Source organism: Nicotiana sylvestris, chromosome 9, assembly GCF_000393655.2.
Source record: "Nicotiana sylvestris chromosome 9, ASM39365v2, whole genome shotgun sequence".
NCBI lineage: Eukaryota > Viridiplantae > Streptophyta > Magnoliopsida > Solanales > Solanaceae > Nicotiana > Nicotiana sylvestris.
The window spans coordinates 98,212,518-98,231,255 of NC_091065.1; the positions used below are offsets into that span (position 1 = coordinate 98,212,518).

Below are 18,738 nucleotides of genomic sequence, written 5' to 3' on the forward strand. Positions count from 1 at the left end.
AACAACTGAGCAGTAAGAAGTCACATAAGGCAAACCAACATGCTGTATAGAAGCAGTGTAAAACCTTTGAGAAAAACAATGAAGCTGTGAAATCTATAGAAACATCTTAGCTCAGTTTATAACCTCTTTCGAAAATGACATTTTCAACAGTTACGCAAATAAATGCAAAATAGTTAGTGTCGATAAGCACAGTCCTCCCCTCGGGCACAAATACCACAGTATAACAGGTAAAATGCCAAGTAAATATAAAAGATGAACACATAAAGGTTTGCCCCTCGGGCAAACTCTCAAAACAGTACCAGCCCCTTGGGCTCACTCTCAGAATAATATCAGCACCTTGGGCTCACTCTCAGAATAATATCAGCCCCTCGGGCTCACTCTCAGAACAATATCAGCCCCTCGGGCTCATTCTCAGATCATGATGGGTACCCGCGCTTACTGTGGGTGTGCAGACTCCGGAGGGGCCCCTTACAGCCCAAGCGCTATATCAAGCCACCTCGTGGCATCATCTCTCGGCACTCGGCCTCACATTACTCAAGCCACTTCGTGGCGTATAAAAGTATCTCAGGCCCTCGGCCTCATATCACTTAGCATATCCTCACATATGGCCCTCGGTCTCACTCAGTCTGAAATCATCACAAGCCCCTCGGGCATTAGTAAAACAGTAGTTCTCAGCCCAAAACATCATTTAGAAATATCATTTAAGTTTCAAATATGAGTAACAGTGACTGATTTTGTAAAACAATAAATATCAATAGGACTGAGTTCCAGTAATAAGTCAAAGCAGTGAGAAAATAGTGATAAAAATTCCCGGAGGGTTCAAATAGTTGGCACGAAGCCCAAATATGGCAATCGACCCAAATCATGATGCTAACAAACAGGTTTCAGTCAAATATGCAGTAAAATCGTCAATCGGGACGGACCAAGTCACAATCCCCAATAGTAAACAACCCCACGCTCATTATCAGCGTGTGTCTCACCTCAATATAGCACTACGATGTGCAATCCGGGGTTTTAAACCCTCAGAGTATCATTTACAATCACTACTCACCTCAAACCAGCGAAATCTCTAGCTCGCGACCCCTTTGCCCTTCAAATTGGCCTCCACGCGCGTCGAATCTATCCAAAATCAGAACGAATACATCACAATATGCTAACTCGAAACTCAGAAATTTTCACATCATTAGATTTCTTATCACCCCACGAGTTCATACATATAAAATGTTCTCAAATCCGACCCCAAATGGTCTTCCAAATCCCCAATCAAAGATTTAAAATCCCAAGCCCTAGTTCTTCCATTTTTAGCTTAAGTTTCCATGATTTTCTAGGTGTATTTCCCAATAGATTCAAGTTAGGTTCAAAAATCTTACCTCCAAACGTTTCTCCTTGAATCCCTCTTCGATTTCCTTCAAAAAACTCTCAAAAAGACCAACTAAGGAGGAAAAATGACCCAAAATCGCGGATGAAATAACTTAAAACATTCTGCCTAGGGGTTTTTGCATCTTCGACCACACCACCGCTCCTGCGGCCATTTTCTCCGCATCTGCAGAATCCACTTGACGAGCCAAAACCGCATCTGCGGTACACTGCCGCATCTGCAGGTTAAGTCCAAAATCTTCCCGTTAACCATCCGAATTCACCCCGAGGCACCAGGGACCTCAACCAAAAGCACCAACATGACCCAATACCTTATTCAAACTTATTCCAATCATCAAAGCACCTCAAACAACAACAAATTACTCAAAACACATCGGATTCAAGCCTAATTTTTGAGAAATGTTCCGAAATACGTTTTCGATCAAAAACTCAACCAAAATATATTCGAATGACCTGAAATTTTGCACGCACACCCCAAATGACATAACAACGCTACTACAACTCTCGAAATTCCATTCCGACCCCCATATCAAAATCTCTCCTATCAACCGGAAATTTCCAAAATATCAACTTCGCCAATTCAAGCCTAATTCTACTCCGGACCTCCAAAACACATTCCGATCACACTCCTAAGTCACAAATCACCTCCCGAAGCTAACCGAACCATCGTAACTCACATCCAAGCCCTCTAACACAATAGTCAACATTCGGTTGACTTTTCCATATCAAACCTTCTTAAAAGAGACTAAGTGTCTCATTCTTTACCAAATCCTCTCCAAACACAGACTAATCAACTTGATCACATAAAACATGGATAACGGAGCATAAAGAAGTAGAAATGGGGGAAAATGGAGCGGTAACTCATGAGATGACTGGCTGGGTCGTCACATTTTCCCCAACTTAAACAAACGTTCGTCCTCGAACGTGCCCAGAGTTATTCTAAAAGCTAACTAAGCGCTGAATAACCTTATCATGCATATACCCAGGGGTGATCCCACGTCACCCTACCTCATATAGGCCCGATAACATAATGAAACTGTATTTCCACATTCCAACCTAGCCCGTAAGCCTTAGAACCACATTTCTACTTCTGAAATCATTCACATGATCAGAATCTCACACCTATTTTTCAGAATAAGCCCGAACAAGCTGTAATCACCCATACTTGCAATCTCAGGTGCAATCACTTGATATACCACATAACTCAAACACTCGTAGCGATAACTTCTATTCACAGCAGCTGCCCACAAAACCGAATACTGGTAGAAAACCTCTTATCAACTAAAGTCTCATTCCAACACTTTCATATACTGCCAACGATAGATGAAACGCAACAAACCATAACCATTTCTCAGCTCAACTATTCATGAAGCCACTTCTCCTTTGGCAAATACCATAGAAATTTCCGAGCCGGACCTCGATATTATCCTTCCAACATGCTGAAATCGAATTCGTTCGTATTCATTAATGATCCCAACAATCTACTCTAGTCCAACACACTACTCTAGTGACACGACACATCAATACAGGCTTAAGACACAACTTGTGCAATCCGTGCACCACAATCCGAACTTATTCAAATCATGAAATAACTCAAATGGAAGAGTTGTAACTCAAGCTCACCAGTACCACTACAACACAAGGCTGAGAACCCGTCTCATATCATAGAATAGAACACACGAATCTAACCCGCAAGGTCATATCCGATACGCCATTCACCGAGCAACACCCAATTACTCTTCCCGCTCAACTTCGACTATGAACCCCAATAGAACCGTACCATATGTGCCCATAACCAACAAATCATACATCTCGCAACACAGAAAGGTAATTCATAGACCTCCCCAGATTACTAATAAGCTCAATAACAGTCGAATCGACACATCCCTCAACAATGCAATTCGGAGCCAACCAAGCCGACTCAAGTTAGAACACACATCCACATCGGCCCACCAATAAACTCTTTATCAAGGAAATCCTAAAGTTGTTCCTTCCACTACTATAAATCCTGTCGGTGCCATACGATATGGTGCTCGGCACCAAATCAATACTGAAATCAACAACCTTGCCTGGCGCCATGCCCGACCACAAGAAACACATCCGAAAAGTCCCTCACCACCGGGACTAAATCAACAAAAGGAGCCTCAGTACTGACACTCGTCACAAGAGCCCAAATAAGAAAGACAATATCCTTCCCAGCCGTCCACTGGGTCTTCAACATGTAAAAAAAATTCCTCCAATGGGACATAATCCGCCGAACATCACCACTCAATCTGTAGCATTTTCCGGCATAGTTAACAGCGCCGCCTTAGCGCAATAGTCCAGAATGACGCAACACGGAGACAACCAGTCTAAACCCAATATCACTTCCAAATCTAACATACCAAGCAACAAAAGATCTATTCGGGTCTCCAAACCTCGATAGTCAATACACAGTGCCGACATACACGACTCACGACCACAACATAGTCTGAACATGAGGACTCCCAGTCTCCAACTCCATATAGCACACGAATCATCATACCTGATCCCAATTCTGTTGTCCGAACACATACCACACCTCAAATACCAAATCACTCCACGGGAGATATTCAAATATTCCCCTGTGCCCCTAAGCAAACTCGAATGTCAGCGGACGATCTAGTCAAAAAGTGCCGCAATACTACTGAAGTGTCATCAACTTAATCACATTGCCTTTCCTGAAACATATATTCTAGTCAAATCACTTCTGATTGGCAATACCATTTCCTTAATCATCTGAGGCTACCCGCTACCTAGGAGTTTCAGAACTTCCTTTCAGAACTGAACTGTAACCTTACACATGCAAATCTTGGTCTGCACAACATACCGCATATACTATACCATCCTAGGATAACATGAGAACTTCATCTCCCTTCCGAGCCGTAGACATCTACGCACTTAACTAGTCAAGAACTTTCCATCGGTCCCATCTAGAAGAAAAATCACTATACATCCCCTGCTCTGCATGCCCATAGAAAATATACATCTCTAAACCGCGGTAAAACCATCAAGAACTCTCTGAGTCCCCTTTGCACAAATCAGACCTGCCAGGACTGAATCCTTCTAACTTGACCAAGCTAAGCAAGCCATCAAAACTTAAGTGCATTGCTGCAAAATACCCGCAAGAACCCATTACCTCGAACACACACACAGAATTAATCATATTCTTACCCTACCGGTCCAGTCTACTATCAAGCTACTCCATTTATCGAAATTTCCTTCTGATTCATCTTTAACTGGATATTCCCTCTTGCTGTAGCACCACAATGCCTCAACCCAGGCTTACCACACGAGACCCAAGCATAAAACCACACTGTCTAAGACCCATAAGCCGCTGAATACTCTCTCAAATACTCCCAGAAATACCACATCCCAAAATACTTTACTTTGAAGAGCTTTCTACGAATCTAACTCCGTTACCTTTACTTTCCTAATACTGATACATAGAATCCCATAAGTAACATAGAAATACCACAAGTCTTGACCTCTTCCAATGAAAACTCAGTTTCTAACCGCATATATAGCTCTAAAATACCCAATTTTCCCTGTAGAATCTTGAACACATTTGAACCATTCTCGAGAGTCATTCACTCTTATTCAAACTGCAATTTACTTGGCCCAACGAACAGAACCACCCGTGCCTTATTGGCACTACGACACCGCAGAATAAAGTCCCCATCCCAATACAACCAAGCAACTTCCTGCTCTATGCACTGAGCATTCTTTACCAACCACAACTTAAGACATCCCATGGTTTTCTTACCCTATGAAGCATAATATAACCTTTGTCAAAAAAATTTCCTTTACTCGAGCCATCCTCGGTCTCAATTTCCGCAAGCCATAACTGATTCACCCACACTCCTCAAACTAGAACCAACATAGCACCTAACTGTGCAATCAACCACTCACAGTAAACTCCCCCACTTGGCTTGAAGCCATAGATCAAAATACACTTAATAACTCATAACACTTATACTCTATTGATGCCACAATACCATAGTGAGATTAAACTCAGATCCTTTGCAAGCTTGTGAAAACACAGATCATCTAGTACTTTATATCTTCGGCAAATCTCGCACTCATTCTAGCAACAGTTAAGCCCCCTCTCTCAAGCAACCCAAAATTCAAATTTCAACACTTACATTCCACTTGCATATGAGATCTTCTAACAGTCACATAAGGGTCACACAACCCCAGAATTCTTCGCAGGAGATAACCCACATGCTTTGACTTCAACTAACATTTATGTATACCTTCCACCGTCACAAACCGTCCGCAGTTACTTAGTCTTCTTGAGTCTGAACTCATACCGCAACATAAAATCTACTTCACTATCAACTGGGAAACATTGAAAGATCTTTCATACGCCCATAACTCAGGGCTACACCTTGAATCAAGATGAAAATCAAGCACCTAATAGTTCTTCTATCCTCCAGCAGACCTTCCTCGTCACTTCCAAGTCATATAGATACATCTCACAGTACTAACATACTTATCACATAGTTATCCAACCGTCACTCCTACTAATAGGGACGATACCAAACATATAAGTTCAAAACACTTACTCACATAATCAGCACCTCGGTGCTCAAGCCATAGGCAAAAATCCGGCCTCAAGTCCCCCAGACTAGACTCACATCAAACTCACAGTGATCACATCTCGCCCCTCGATCAGGGGATCACAAGCCATCAAGTCATATCTGATACTGAGCGCTCATGTGCACATGCGAATGCGTGGAAGGAATTTCAAGAGTTACTTTTCAAGCTAAATCAAGGATGCACGATAAGAATTCAAGAATGTGATGTTTTTTTAAAGGTTCTGCAACCTCTTGAGGATAAATACATACGTCTCCGTACTGATCCATGAGACTCTACTAAACCTGCTCATGACTCATGAGACCTATGTAACCTAGGCTCTAATACCAACTTGTCACGACCCTAACCCTAAACCCGATCGTGATGGCACCTCTCGTGAAGACAAAGCCAGCCAGACCAAAACAGAACACCTCTTTTAAATAGTTAAATACCATAAATAGTTCTAAAACATGATATAACAACCATAATTTGCGGAAATAACGATAACAATAGTAGAAACCATCCCGACACAGCCCTAATCGGGGTGTCACAAGTCACGAGCATCTATTAGAGTATAAATACAACTACAAGGTCTGAAATATACAAAAACAGGACTGATAAGCAAAAAGGGAGAGAAAATGGTGCTGCAAACGCTGGCAGCCACCTTGCTAAACTCCGATAACTCTGCCACCGATTAGCCAAAACCCACAACCGGGTGTATAAATACCTGCATCTGCACACAAGGTGCAAGGAGTAAAGTGAGTACTCCAACTCAGTAAGTAATAAAGGTAAATAACAACTGAGCAGTAAGAAGTCACATAAGGCAAACCAACATGCTGTATAAAAGCAGTGTAAAACCTTTGAGAAAAACAATGAAGCTATGAAATCTTTAGAAACATCTTAGCGCAGTTTAAAACCTCTTTCGAAAATGACTTTTTCAACAGTTACGCAAATAAATGTAAAATAGTTAGTGCCGATAAGCACAAAACATCCGCCCCTCGGGCACAAATACCATAGTATAACAGGTAAAATGCCAAGTAAATATGAAAGATGAACACATAAAGGTTTGCCCCTCGGCAAACTCTCAGAACAGTACCAGCCTCTCGGGCTCACTCTCAGAACAATATCAGCCCCTCGGGCTCACTCTTAGATCATGATGGGTACCCGCGCTCACTGTGGGTGTTGCTAACTCCGGAGGGGCCCCTTACGGCCCAAGCACTATATCAAGCCACCTCGTGGCATCATCTCTCGGCACTCGGCCTCACATCACTCGGCACTCGGCCTCAAATCACTCAAGCCACCTCGTGTAATATAAAAGTATCTCAACCGCTCAGCCTCATATCACTCAGCATATCCTCACATATGGCCCTCGGCCTCACTCAGTCCGTAAATCATCACAAGCCCCTCGAGCATTAGTAAAACAGTAGTTCTCAGCCAAAAACACCATTTAGAAATATTATTTAAGTTTGAAATATGAGTAACAGTGGCTGATTTTGTAAAACAGTAAATATCAACAGGACTAAGTTCAAGTAATAAGTCAAAGCAGTGAGGAAATAGTGATAAAAATCCCCGAAGGGTTCAAATAGTTGGCACGAAGCCCAAATATGACAATCAGCCCAAATCATGATGCTAACAAATAGGTTTCAGTCAAATACCCAGTAAAATTATCAATCGGGACGGACCAAGTCACAATCCCCATAGTAAACAACCCCACGCTCATTATCAGCGCGTGTCTCACCTCAATATAGCACTACGATGTGCAATCCGGGGTTTCAAACCCTCAAAGTATCATATACAATCATTACTCACCTCGAACTGGAAAAATCTCTAGCTCGTGATGCCTTTGCCCTTCAAATTGGCCTCCACGCGCATCGAATCTATCCAAAATCAGAACGAATACATCACAATATGCTAAGGGAGCAAAGCCCAAGCAAAAACAATCGAAAATATTGAAAATTCCGAAATTAGCAAAACTCGAGCCCCGTGCCCACTCCTCAAAACTCAGAAATTTTCACATCATTAGATTCCTTATCACCCCACGAGTTCATACATATTAAAAGTTCTCAAATCCGACCCCAAATGGTCCTCCAAATCCCCAATCAAAGATTTAAAATTCCAAGCCCTAGTTCTTCCATTTTTAGCTTAAGTTTCCATGATTTTCTAGGTGGATTTCACAATAGATTCGAGTTTTAGGTTCAAAAATCTTACCTCCAAACGTTTCTCCTTGAATCCCTCTTCGATTTCCTTCAAAAAGCTCTCAAGAAAACCAACTAAAGAGGAAAAATAACCCAAAATCGCGGATGACTTAAAACATTCTGCACAGGGGTTTTCACATCTGCGACCACACCACCGCTCATGTGGTACCGCTTCTGCGGTCATTTTCTCTGCATCTGCGGAATCCACTTGACGAGCCAAAACCGCATTTGTGGTACACTGCCGCAACTGCGGGTCCGCATGTGTGGTTCATATTCCGCATCTGCGGTTTTTGACCTCTCTCCTCAAATCAGCATTTGCGGAAATTCCTTCGCGCATGCGATGCCGCACCTGCGGTCCCCAAACCGCAGGTGCGGAAATACCAGAAGCAACAATCTTCTGAAATCTCTTAAGTCCAAAATCTTCCCGTTAACCATCCGAATTCACCCCGAGGCCCCCGGGACTTCAACCAAAAGCACCAACATGACCCAATACCTTATTCAAACTTGTTACAATCATCAAAGCACCTCAAACAACATCAAATTACTCAAAACACATCGGATTCAAGCCTAATTTTTGAAAAATCTTCTGAAATATGTTTTCGGTCAAAAACCCAACCAAAACCATATCTGAATGACCTGAAATTTTGCACACACATCCCAAATGACATAACGAAGCTACTACAACTCTTGAAATTTCATTCCGACCCCCGGATCAAAATCTCGTCTATCAACCGGAAATCGCCAAAATATCAACTTCACCAATTCAAGCCTAATTCTACTCCGAACCTCCAAAACCCATTCCCATCACACTCGTAAGTCAAAAATCACCTCTCAAAGCTAACCGAACCATCAGAACTTACATCCGAGCCCTCTAACACAATAGTCAACATCCAGTTGACTTTTCCAAATCAAACCTTCTTAAAAGAGACTAAGTGTCTCATTCCTTACCAAATCCTCTTCGAACAAATTAATCAACTTGATCACATAAAACACGGATAACGGAGCATAAAGAAGTAGAAATGAGGGAAAACGGATCGGTAATTCATGAGACGACTAACCGGTCGTCACAGTTATAGTCTAGAGGAACCATCCTCATGTCTCGAGGACATCATTCCATGGCATACGAATCCTTTATCACATGATTCATGGCCTAGGACGTCATAGTCCAAGGACATCATCCTCACCGTCCAAAGACAACCTTCATGGTCCAAAGAGAATTTGCATCATGTTTAAATTTTCGCAATAATCCATATATATCTACATGCATCGTGTTTTAAGTTTTGCAGGTAATCCAGGAGGTAACCGTTCTCCAAACGGGAGCAATCTTCGCTCCAATTTCCGCTCATAACGTCCACATCCTTCAATTGTTTCAAAAGTAACTGACCATTAAGTACCTGCCTTTTACTCTATGACCGTTCAGATATTTACTCTGTGATACATCTATAACGTTTCAAACTCACATCGATGACTCTACATAAATTCATCTGATATTGTCCTACCCCTAAAGAACCCTTTTCCAACACATACGACCATTCCTATAACAACTCCATCGGTTTCGTTCACTGTTGGATCCGAAACTATACATGGTCTGATTCCCATAACACCAGGGATATGTAGGCAACTCAGGAACAAGGGTTTGGCCCCCATTTTTCAAAATCACATCATCCCTCATTCAATTCGGCCAAAATTGATCATCATTTTCCTTACCAGACAACTCTTTCATCACTCTCGGGTAAAGAGGGCAGCTGTTGATACCCAATTTTGCCTTTATATATATATATATATATATATATATATATATATATATATGCCCTTTCAAAACGTCAATTTTGCCTCATTATTTAGATTAGAAATCTATACAAGCATTTTCTATAATTTTTCATAATTTTAAAGCTTTAAAATTAATTTTTTCTTGCATTTAAATTACTTGAATAATTATTAATTAATCCTTCAAATTATTTTGTGATGACTTAGTTACCTAAAATTATTATTTGCAACTATAATATATGTTTCAAATATTTTACTTCATTTCATATAATTATATTAGCATCTTTAAAGGCTATTTGCACAATTTTGCAAGAAATAGCCTATGTTCATACACAAATACTTTTTATATATTATTTATTTCAAAATAGTATTTTATATTTTTATAATACTAAATTATTATTTTAAATCATTTTAGTGCATAAAAATATTTTTATTTATTTACTAATCTCTTTTATAAATTATTTTGATAAAGTATGTGTGTTTAAAAGAGTGGCCCAATCTTTAAAGCAATTTTTTGGACCAAAAATGGCCCAACATCTTAGCTCAGAATCCCCAGCCCAAAATCAAACGACCCCTTTACAAAACTCGGTTGATACCCGTTTTAATTGACCCACCCCATTTATTTTTTAATCCCAGTCGTTGATCTTTCAAGATCAACGGTCCTTGTTCGTCCCCCCACTTTTAATTATTTCCCCACCTAAACCCTAGAGACCCATTTCGTCTCTTTACAACTGCCCCTGAACGCTCTCAATCGCCCCTTCTCTTTTCTAAGAAACCCTAGCCGCCTCCCCTTAATTCCCTCTCCTAATCCTACTAATAATGGGATTCGACCTCTATTTGTTTACCATATATGGATCATTTGGGTACTGGTTATGCGATTTTAGTATTACTTAGGTATTTTACTATTTTTTGCAAATACCACCTCTATATCGGACGAGAATCGACTCAATCTTGAAGATTTGGGTGATATCCCATCCGTATACGCAAGATGAATGGGATTCTTCATACCGGTTCATCGATTTTGAGTTTAAAAACCTAACTAGGGTTGGGAGTTTGATACTTTTTCATTTCCCATTACTCTACTGACTGGCATACATGATTTCCCCCTTTTCTTTGTCCATGTTTACTTGCTTTCTTTTCTTATCTATGTTTAATCAGTTATTTTCCTTATTTACTTGTCCGATTTCTGTCACTATATAAACCCCTTTCGTTCCCTTTAAAACAGACTTTCAATCAATATAATCTCACTAAAACATGAAGCTTTGTTCTGTTATTCCTTCATTATCTTGTTCTATACTTTGTTTTGGCCGGCTGAAAGCCAAGGCCACTGAGAATCTACTGTTCGAACTTTCTCTTGATGCGAGCATTGCCCGGGGTTCTTTTGAAGAACTTGGGAACTTTGACGCATTGAGGTTTGGGTTCTTATGGATTTTTTGTTCTTTATTGTTTTCTGTTTAACTAGTAAGACACTTGACTTTTGCAATTTCATCCTTATGTGTCTTTGATTTGCATGTGTTCTCACCTCTGAAATCCACGGCTTAATGTGTTTCTGGGTTACTTTTATGCACGACTCTATTAACTTTCACTTGTTTTAAGTCTCTTTAGCATTTAACTTCTCCTAATGCCGCTAATTCTAAGATTGTTTAAGTCTAATTTGGATAATTTGACCTCCTTAAGATCGTTTAACTAGTGTGTTGGTGCCTGAATATTCATGAGTATGCTTACTTGTTGTGTCCCGAATCTCTGTAATGAATGCTTCACATTTGTAATGACTTGGGTTAGAACTTCCTCTGTTAACTATGACGTGTTCTCCTATTTTTGTGTCACTCAGCATGCTCACTTGATCCTATACCCCATTAGTGATTGACTGATATCCTAACAGTTACTTCATCTTGTTTTCACACCATGTTTGAACTGTTCTGTTTCATGATATTAGGATGAATCTTTGGCATAATTTGGACCTTTTTTGGTTAATTAGTCTACTGGTTAATACTGGAATGCCTACGTTTGCCATTTGGCATGAGTTTATATTTCACATTGCTCTGAATCTTTGCAATGTTTGTCTTGCATATATAATGTTTTTTAATCTATGTTAAGACCTTTTTTATCATCTATGATCTTGCTTCCCTGCTAATATGTCCCTCAGTATGTCTTTGGCTTACCTAATTCCATGTTCCTTCAGTGATTACTTGGATTGTAATAATGTGTGCTCTCTATCATGTCTCAATGCATTTTTGCTTCCTGATGAGAGTTAACATGCTTGTCTTATGACACTAGGATGTATACTTAGCATAAGTTGGACTTCTTAGGTTTTAATTTGTTTAGTATTGTGTATCCGTTCATGATAACTTCTATCAAATCTTGCAAACTTGTTTCTCCTCTAACTCTTTCAATATGTGGATGTTATGTGTTGCTTTGCTAAGTGTTGAAATCCTGCTGAACCTGCTTCTAAGTCCTGTGACTTGCTTGATTAGCTGCTCTGTATGCTCAACTTGGTGATGTCTACTTTAGGTTATAAGTGTATCCCCCCACTTCTGTCCCTCATCCATTGTCCACTCCCTCTCATTTGTTACATATGTTATCTTGAACCTCTCATCCCTAATATGAGCATTGTTCGGGATCCATTTGAGACCCTTGTAAACTCTGACATACCAGGATTTAGGTCTTTAGTCACTCCTTAAACCTGAACTATCCGACTCAACCCTTTCTTCCTATTATGTGATGGTTGGTTTAAGTGATTCAATGCTTGGAAATATGGTTGTGTGATTTGGATTTGAGCTCTTCTATGGATTTTAGGTTGTGTTGATTAATATAGCTCCTTGTTGGAAGTCTAGTTATGCTACATAAGAATTGCTGAAGGCCCAGACAGTACTGTGTATTTCTTTTGGGCCTGCTATGGGTCTACTGTTGTTATTTGTACCACGTTTGTAATTACTTTATAATTGGACCTATAATAATTTTGTAATGAACAATTTGGTATTAGTAAAAATGGGGAATGGGTAGATTCTTAATGTTTGTATAAAAGGGGTAGGCAACAAGCCTATGGGACTCATTGATTCGCTTGCTATATATGTCGTTCGATCTATATGTGCACTCTAGAAATCATGTCATTAGGGAAGCGCGCGCACACACTGTCTGCTAGCAAACATGAATTCAAATGCTGCAATTATTCTTACTGTTACGTGTTACTAGAAAACCTACCTATAGGAACAAATGTCAATGAACTTTCTTTCAATTGACTTCAGCATATTCACTAGAAATCATGCCTATGGGATTTTGATCACTTCATTTGCAACTGTATTGCACTAATCACTAGAAATCATGCCTATAGGATTTTGATCACTTCATTTGCTATTGTATTGCACTATTCACTAGAAATCATACCTATATGACTAAGTATAACAATAAAATGAGTTCAATTATCAACTATTAGAGATCCTGCCTATAGGGTAAAATTACTCGTTCTATAGTAATGATGGACCTCTAAAACACTACTTACCGCTTGTTTATACCACTGTCAGTGATCATAAGTAATTTTGGGCTCCTCCCAATGGTCTTCATTACTCCTTATTGTGCAAGTCACCTAAACACAACAAGTTTAATAACTGGAAACCTGTAATCTCAATGATCAACGTATATAATCTTGTCTGTGAGTAGCTCCTAGCCTCTGAAACTGCTTGTATGCTTCAATGCATTCTCACATAGAAAGCATGTCTGTAGGGCTTAAGGTTCTTAATCCTGAATTGTCTAACATGAAAACTTGTCTTGCATGCATTTGTTGCTTAAGTGTCGAGGCAAACTTGAGCCCTTAATTGCCCATATTTGAAGTCCAGTGTCTTTTTGTTTGTCGCCTAGTTTTGACATTTCTGAGTAGCCTAAGTAAGGTCTAGAACCACCCAAATAGAGGTCCAATATCTCCTGGACCATAGGTATGGGACGGGTAGTGCACGGATTGAGCACGACTTAGAATCGAATTAGCACGCTTTAAGTAAAACTTGAACATAGTAATCAGGTAGCAGGAGATGATAGTATGTGTGCGCTGAATAATAAAAGTAACTCCCTATCCTAAGGGAGTTGCGAATTATTATTTATGTTGCATGGGTGATCCCTTAGGCTAAAAAACTTAGGACTCTCCCCCCCTCTTTATATGTTGTTATACGGTTTAAATAGTTGTATCCCTATATTCGCACTAAGATCTGTACTAACCATGTTGTAATAAAATTCTTTGACTTCTGAAATCCTTTTATTTATTTGATCACCTAGCTTAATTGTAATCCACATAATCATATGTTCGGCCTTAGGAGGACCCTAGTTCGCCCTCTGTGAACTATCATGACGGCACCTAGTCTCTATGACTAGGCAAGCCTGACAATTTACGGAAAAAGGAAAACAACAAATAAAAACTAATAGAAACTGCGGATAAATATAATGAAAATATTTAATATGCCGCTCGGTATATACAAATACACACTCTCAACTGAAAAGATCTCCCAAAACTCGGAATCTTATGAAATTACAAGCTAAGGATACTACATAGTGCTCTAACTCTAGAATGTCTAAATCAAAGTAAATACAGAAGTGTTGTAACTACAAGAGAGAATGGAGAGGCACTCCTCGGTCTGTAGACGCGATAGATATACATCGAAGTCACTGAATAATCGCCTCGCCTCAAGAATGGTAGGGTTGAGCCGAAGAACCTGGAACTGCACATGAAAAACATGCACAGGAAGGGCATGAGTACGCCACAACGGTACTTAGTAAATGCCAAGCCTAACCTCGTTCGGGTAGTGACGAGGAAAGTCAGGGCTATACTGATTATAGATGAAAACCAAGGTAAAACTGTATAGAATACGACAATATAATTTAAGTGCTAACAGTCTATAACAAATAAAATCACAGAAAAAACCTAACTCAGTACACAAAATTAGCAACAGAGGATCTCCCGGGATACCGTCCCGTAGTCCCAAACGTAAATGTCCAGAGGATCTCCCAGGATACCGTCCCATAGTCTGAATAATAAAGATGCAGGGGAAACTCCCGAAATACCAATCCGTAGTCCAAAGTAAATATCCAGTACAGGGGATCTACCGGGTGTGGTCCCATAGTCCCAAATATAAATGTGCAGGGGGATCTACCAGAATACCGATTCGTAGACCCAAAGTAAACAAACAGGGGGATCTCCCAGGATACCGTCCCGTAGTCCCAAAGGAAATACACAACAGAAACATGAAGAATATTCAATTCAATCCAATTTCATACCAAGGTAAAACAAGTATTTCTAACCTAGCATGATGCACATAATTCAAATAAAGCAGTTTGAATAAGTAAAGCAATTAAGTCACTTAGACATGCTTCCCTAAACTAACAGTAGGCTTAAATTGCAAGTAATGTACAACAAGGAAGAAAAACACAGTTATAGTTACTTAATGAAAACATAATTTTTCAACAATTAGCAAATGTACGCACTTGTCACCTCACGTACAAGGCATTTCATATCTCAACAATAACAAATCCTAAGGGGAGTTTCCCCCACATAAGGCTAGACAAGCCACTTACCTCGAACCAACTCAATCAACTTTATATCACATTCTTTCCACGAGTATTCGACTCCAAATGGCCCAAATCTATTCAAATGAATTGCATAATGTAAATATAATTTCAAGTAACCAATTCCACCACGCGAAATTAGGAAGATCGCCCAAAATATCCACCGGGCCCACGTCTCAGAATCAGATAAAATTTGTAAAACTAGAATCCTCACACTCTCACGAGTTCATACATACCAAATACACGAAAATTGGACCGCAACAACCCCTCAAATCCCTAATTCCAAGTCTCTAATTGCAAACCCTAAACCCCCAAATTTATCCCTTATTTTCCAAAAGTTTCTTGCCAAATCAGTAGAATAATACCATAATAACGAGTTTGGGTTCCAAAAATCTTACCTTCTCGAAGCTCCCTTGAATTCCCTCTCAAAAACCTCCCAAAAAAGCTCAAATCCCGAATGAAAAAATGAAAGAATGGGCAAAAATCGCGAATGAAACCATATATAGGTTCTGGCCCAGGGTTTCCGCACCTGCAGCCTTTTCCTTGCACATGCAGACCCACACCTGCAGTACCAGGTGCGCATCTGCAAAATTCCACTTAAAGTACTGGGCCGCACGTGACTTCTTCTACCGCACCTGCGGATTCGTAGTTGCGCTCTAGCTCTCACACCTATGACTTCAGAACTCCAAACGCTCAACCGCATCTGCGGCTTCTCCATCGCTTCTACGGGCCCGCACCTGCGGTCCCATGCACGCAGGTGCAGTTATGACAGATCTAGCCAACTTCAAATTTTTCCTAAGTCCAATTCAACTTCCGTTAAGCACCTGAAACTAACCCGAGGCCCCCGGGACCTCAACTAAATATACCAACCAATCCTAAAACATCATACGAACTTATCCCAACCCTCGAATCACATCAAACAACGCTAAAACCACAAATTGCTCTCCAATCCAAGCCTAAGGATTCCCAAAACTTCAAAATTCCACTTTCAATCAAAAAGTCTATCAAACCTCATCTGAATGACCTCAAATTTTGCACACACGTCATATTCAACAATACAAAGCTAGTCCAACTCTCAGAATTCCATTCTGACCACTAGATCAAAATCTCACTATCGAACTGGAAACTTTAAAAATTCAACTTTTGGCATTTCAAGCCTAAATAAGCTAGGACCTCCAAAACACAATCCGAACACACCCCTAAGCCCGAAATCACCCAACGGAGCTAACAGAATCGACGTAATTCCATTCCAAGGCCGTCTTTACACTATTTCGACTACGGTCCAAATTCTAAAACTTAAGCTCTCATTCAGGGACTAAGTGTCCCAAAATACTCCGAAACTCCAAACGAATCCTCCCGGCAACTCACACTTGCAGAAATCAACATGGGGAAAGCAGTTAATGGGGGATCGGGGCGTAAATTCTTAAAACGACCGGCCGGGTAGTTGCATCCTCCCCCTCTTAAAACATTCATTCGTCCTCGAACGTGCATAGAGACATGCCTGAAGTAGTGAAAAGATGAGGGTAAAGGTTGCAGATATCCTGCTCGGTCTCCAAAGTTGCCTCCTCGATCGGCTGAACCTACTATTGAACCTTCACTGATGCAATGTTCTTTGACCTCAGCTTCCAAACCTGCCTGTCCAATATTTCCACTAGCTCCTCAACATAAGATAGATCATTGTCCAACTGGACTGAACTGAAATCCAATACGTGTGACGGACCGTGAAACTTCCGGAGCATTAAAACATGAAATACCGGATGAGCTCCTTCCAAGTAGGGAGGTAAGGCAAGCTCATAAGCAACCTCCCCAACACATCTCAATATATCAAAAGGACTAATAAACCTCAGACTCAGCTTCCCTTTCTTCCCAAATCTCATAATGCCCTTCATAGGCGAAACCCAAAGCATGACCCACTCCCCAACCATTTAGAAAGCATCACGAACCTTCCGGTCCGCATAACTCTTCTGTCTGGACTGGGCTGTACGGAGTCTATCTTGAATCACCTTAACCTTCTCCAAAGTATCCTGAACCAAGTTTGTTCCCAATAATCTAGCCTCGCCCAACTCAAACCAAACCACCGGGGATCTACACTGCCTACCATAAAAGGCCGCATATGGTGCCATCTGAATGCTGGACTGATAGTTATTGTTGTAGGCAAACTCCGCCAGTGGCAAAAACTGGTCCCAAGAACCTCCAAAGTCCATCACACACACACGGAGCATATCCTCAAGATGCGCTTGGACTGTCCGTCTGTCTGGGGAGAAATGTCGTGCTCAACTCCACCCGAGTACCTAACTCATGTTGTACGGTCCTCCAAAACCGTGATGTGACCTCTGTCTAAAATGATGGAAATTGGAATACCATGCAGGCAAACAATCTCCCGGATGTAAATCTCCGTCAACCACTCCGAAGAATAGGTAGTACAAATAGGAATGAAGTGCGTGGACTTGGTCAGCTGATCCACAATCACCCAAATGACATCGAACTTCCTCAAAGTCCGTGGGAGTCCAACTAAAAAGTCCATGGTTATCCTCTCCTAGTTCCACACCGGAATCTCTATCTGCTGAAGCAACCCATCCGGTCTCTAGTGCTCATACTTCACCTGCTTACAATTGAGGCACTGAGCTACAAACCCAACTATATCCTTCTTCATCCGCCTCCACCAATAGTGCTGCCTCAAATCCAGGTACATTTTTGTGACACCCGGATGGATGGAATATCGCGAACTATGGGCCTCTTCTAGAATCAACTCTCGAATCCCATCAACATTGGGTACACATACCCGACCCTGCATCCTCAATATCCCGTCATCACCTATAGTCACATCTCTAGCATCACTGTGCAGAATTTTGTCCTTGAGGACGAGCAAATGAGGGTCATCATACTGACGCTCCCTGATACGATCAAATAAGGAAGACCGAGGGACCACGCAAGCTAGAACCCGATTAGGATCCAAAAGATCCAATCTCACAAACTGGCTGGCTAAGACCTGAACATCCATCGTCATGGGCCTCTCCACTGCTGGTAAATAAGCCAAACTCCCCAATCTCTTTGCCCGGTGACTCAAAGCATCGGCCACCACATTGGCCTTGCCCGGGTGATACAAGATAGTGATATCATAGTCCTTCAGGAGCTCTAACTCTGGCGCAAATTAAGGTCCTTCTGCTTGCTGCAAACTCTGGTGATCAGTATAAATCTCACAAGGCACGCTGTATAAATAATGACGCCAGATTTTCAAAGTGTGAACAATAGTAGC

At 40.9% G+C, this 18,738-nt stretch overlaps 2 protein-coding genes across 2 annotated transcripts; both read right to left on the bottom strand.

The window, feature by feature from the left end:
• Positions 1-17,065: 17,065 nt before the first annotated feature.
• Positions 17,066-17,407, bottom strand: LOC138877961 (uncharacterized). The gene has a single exon (XM_070157610.1). The coding sequence runs from the start codon at positions 17,405-17,407 to the stop codon at positions 17,066-17,068; it is 342 nt and encodes a 113-aa protein (XP_070013711.1).
• A 659-nt stretch (positions 17,408-18,066) lies between these two features.
• Positions 18,067-18,483, bottom strand: LOC138877962 (uncharacterized). Its single transcript, XM_070157611.1, has one exon. The coding sequence runs from the start codon at positions 18,481-18,483 to the stop codon at positions 18,067-18,069; it is 417 nt and encodes a 138-aa protein (XP_070013712.1).
• Between the last annotated feature and the right edge of the window lie 255 nt (positions 18,484-18,738).

Coding starts and splice junctions, on each gene's coding strand:
- LOC138877961 (XM_070157610.1), bottom strand. CDS start 17,407: ATGGTTGGGGAGTGGGTCATGCTTTGGGTTTCGCCTATGAAGGGCATT.
- LOC138877962 (XM_070157611.1), bottom strand. CDS start 18,483: ATGGATGTTCAGGTCTTAGCCAGCCAGTTTGTGAGATTGGATCTTTTG.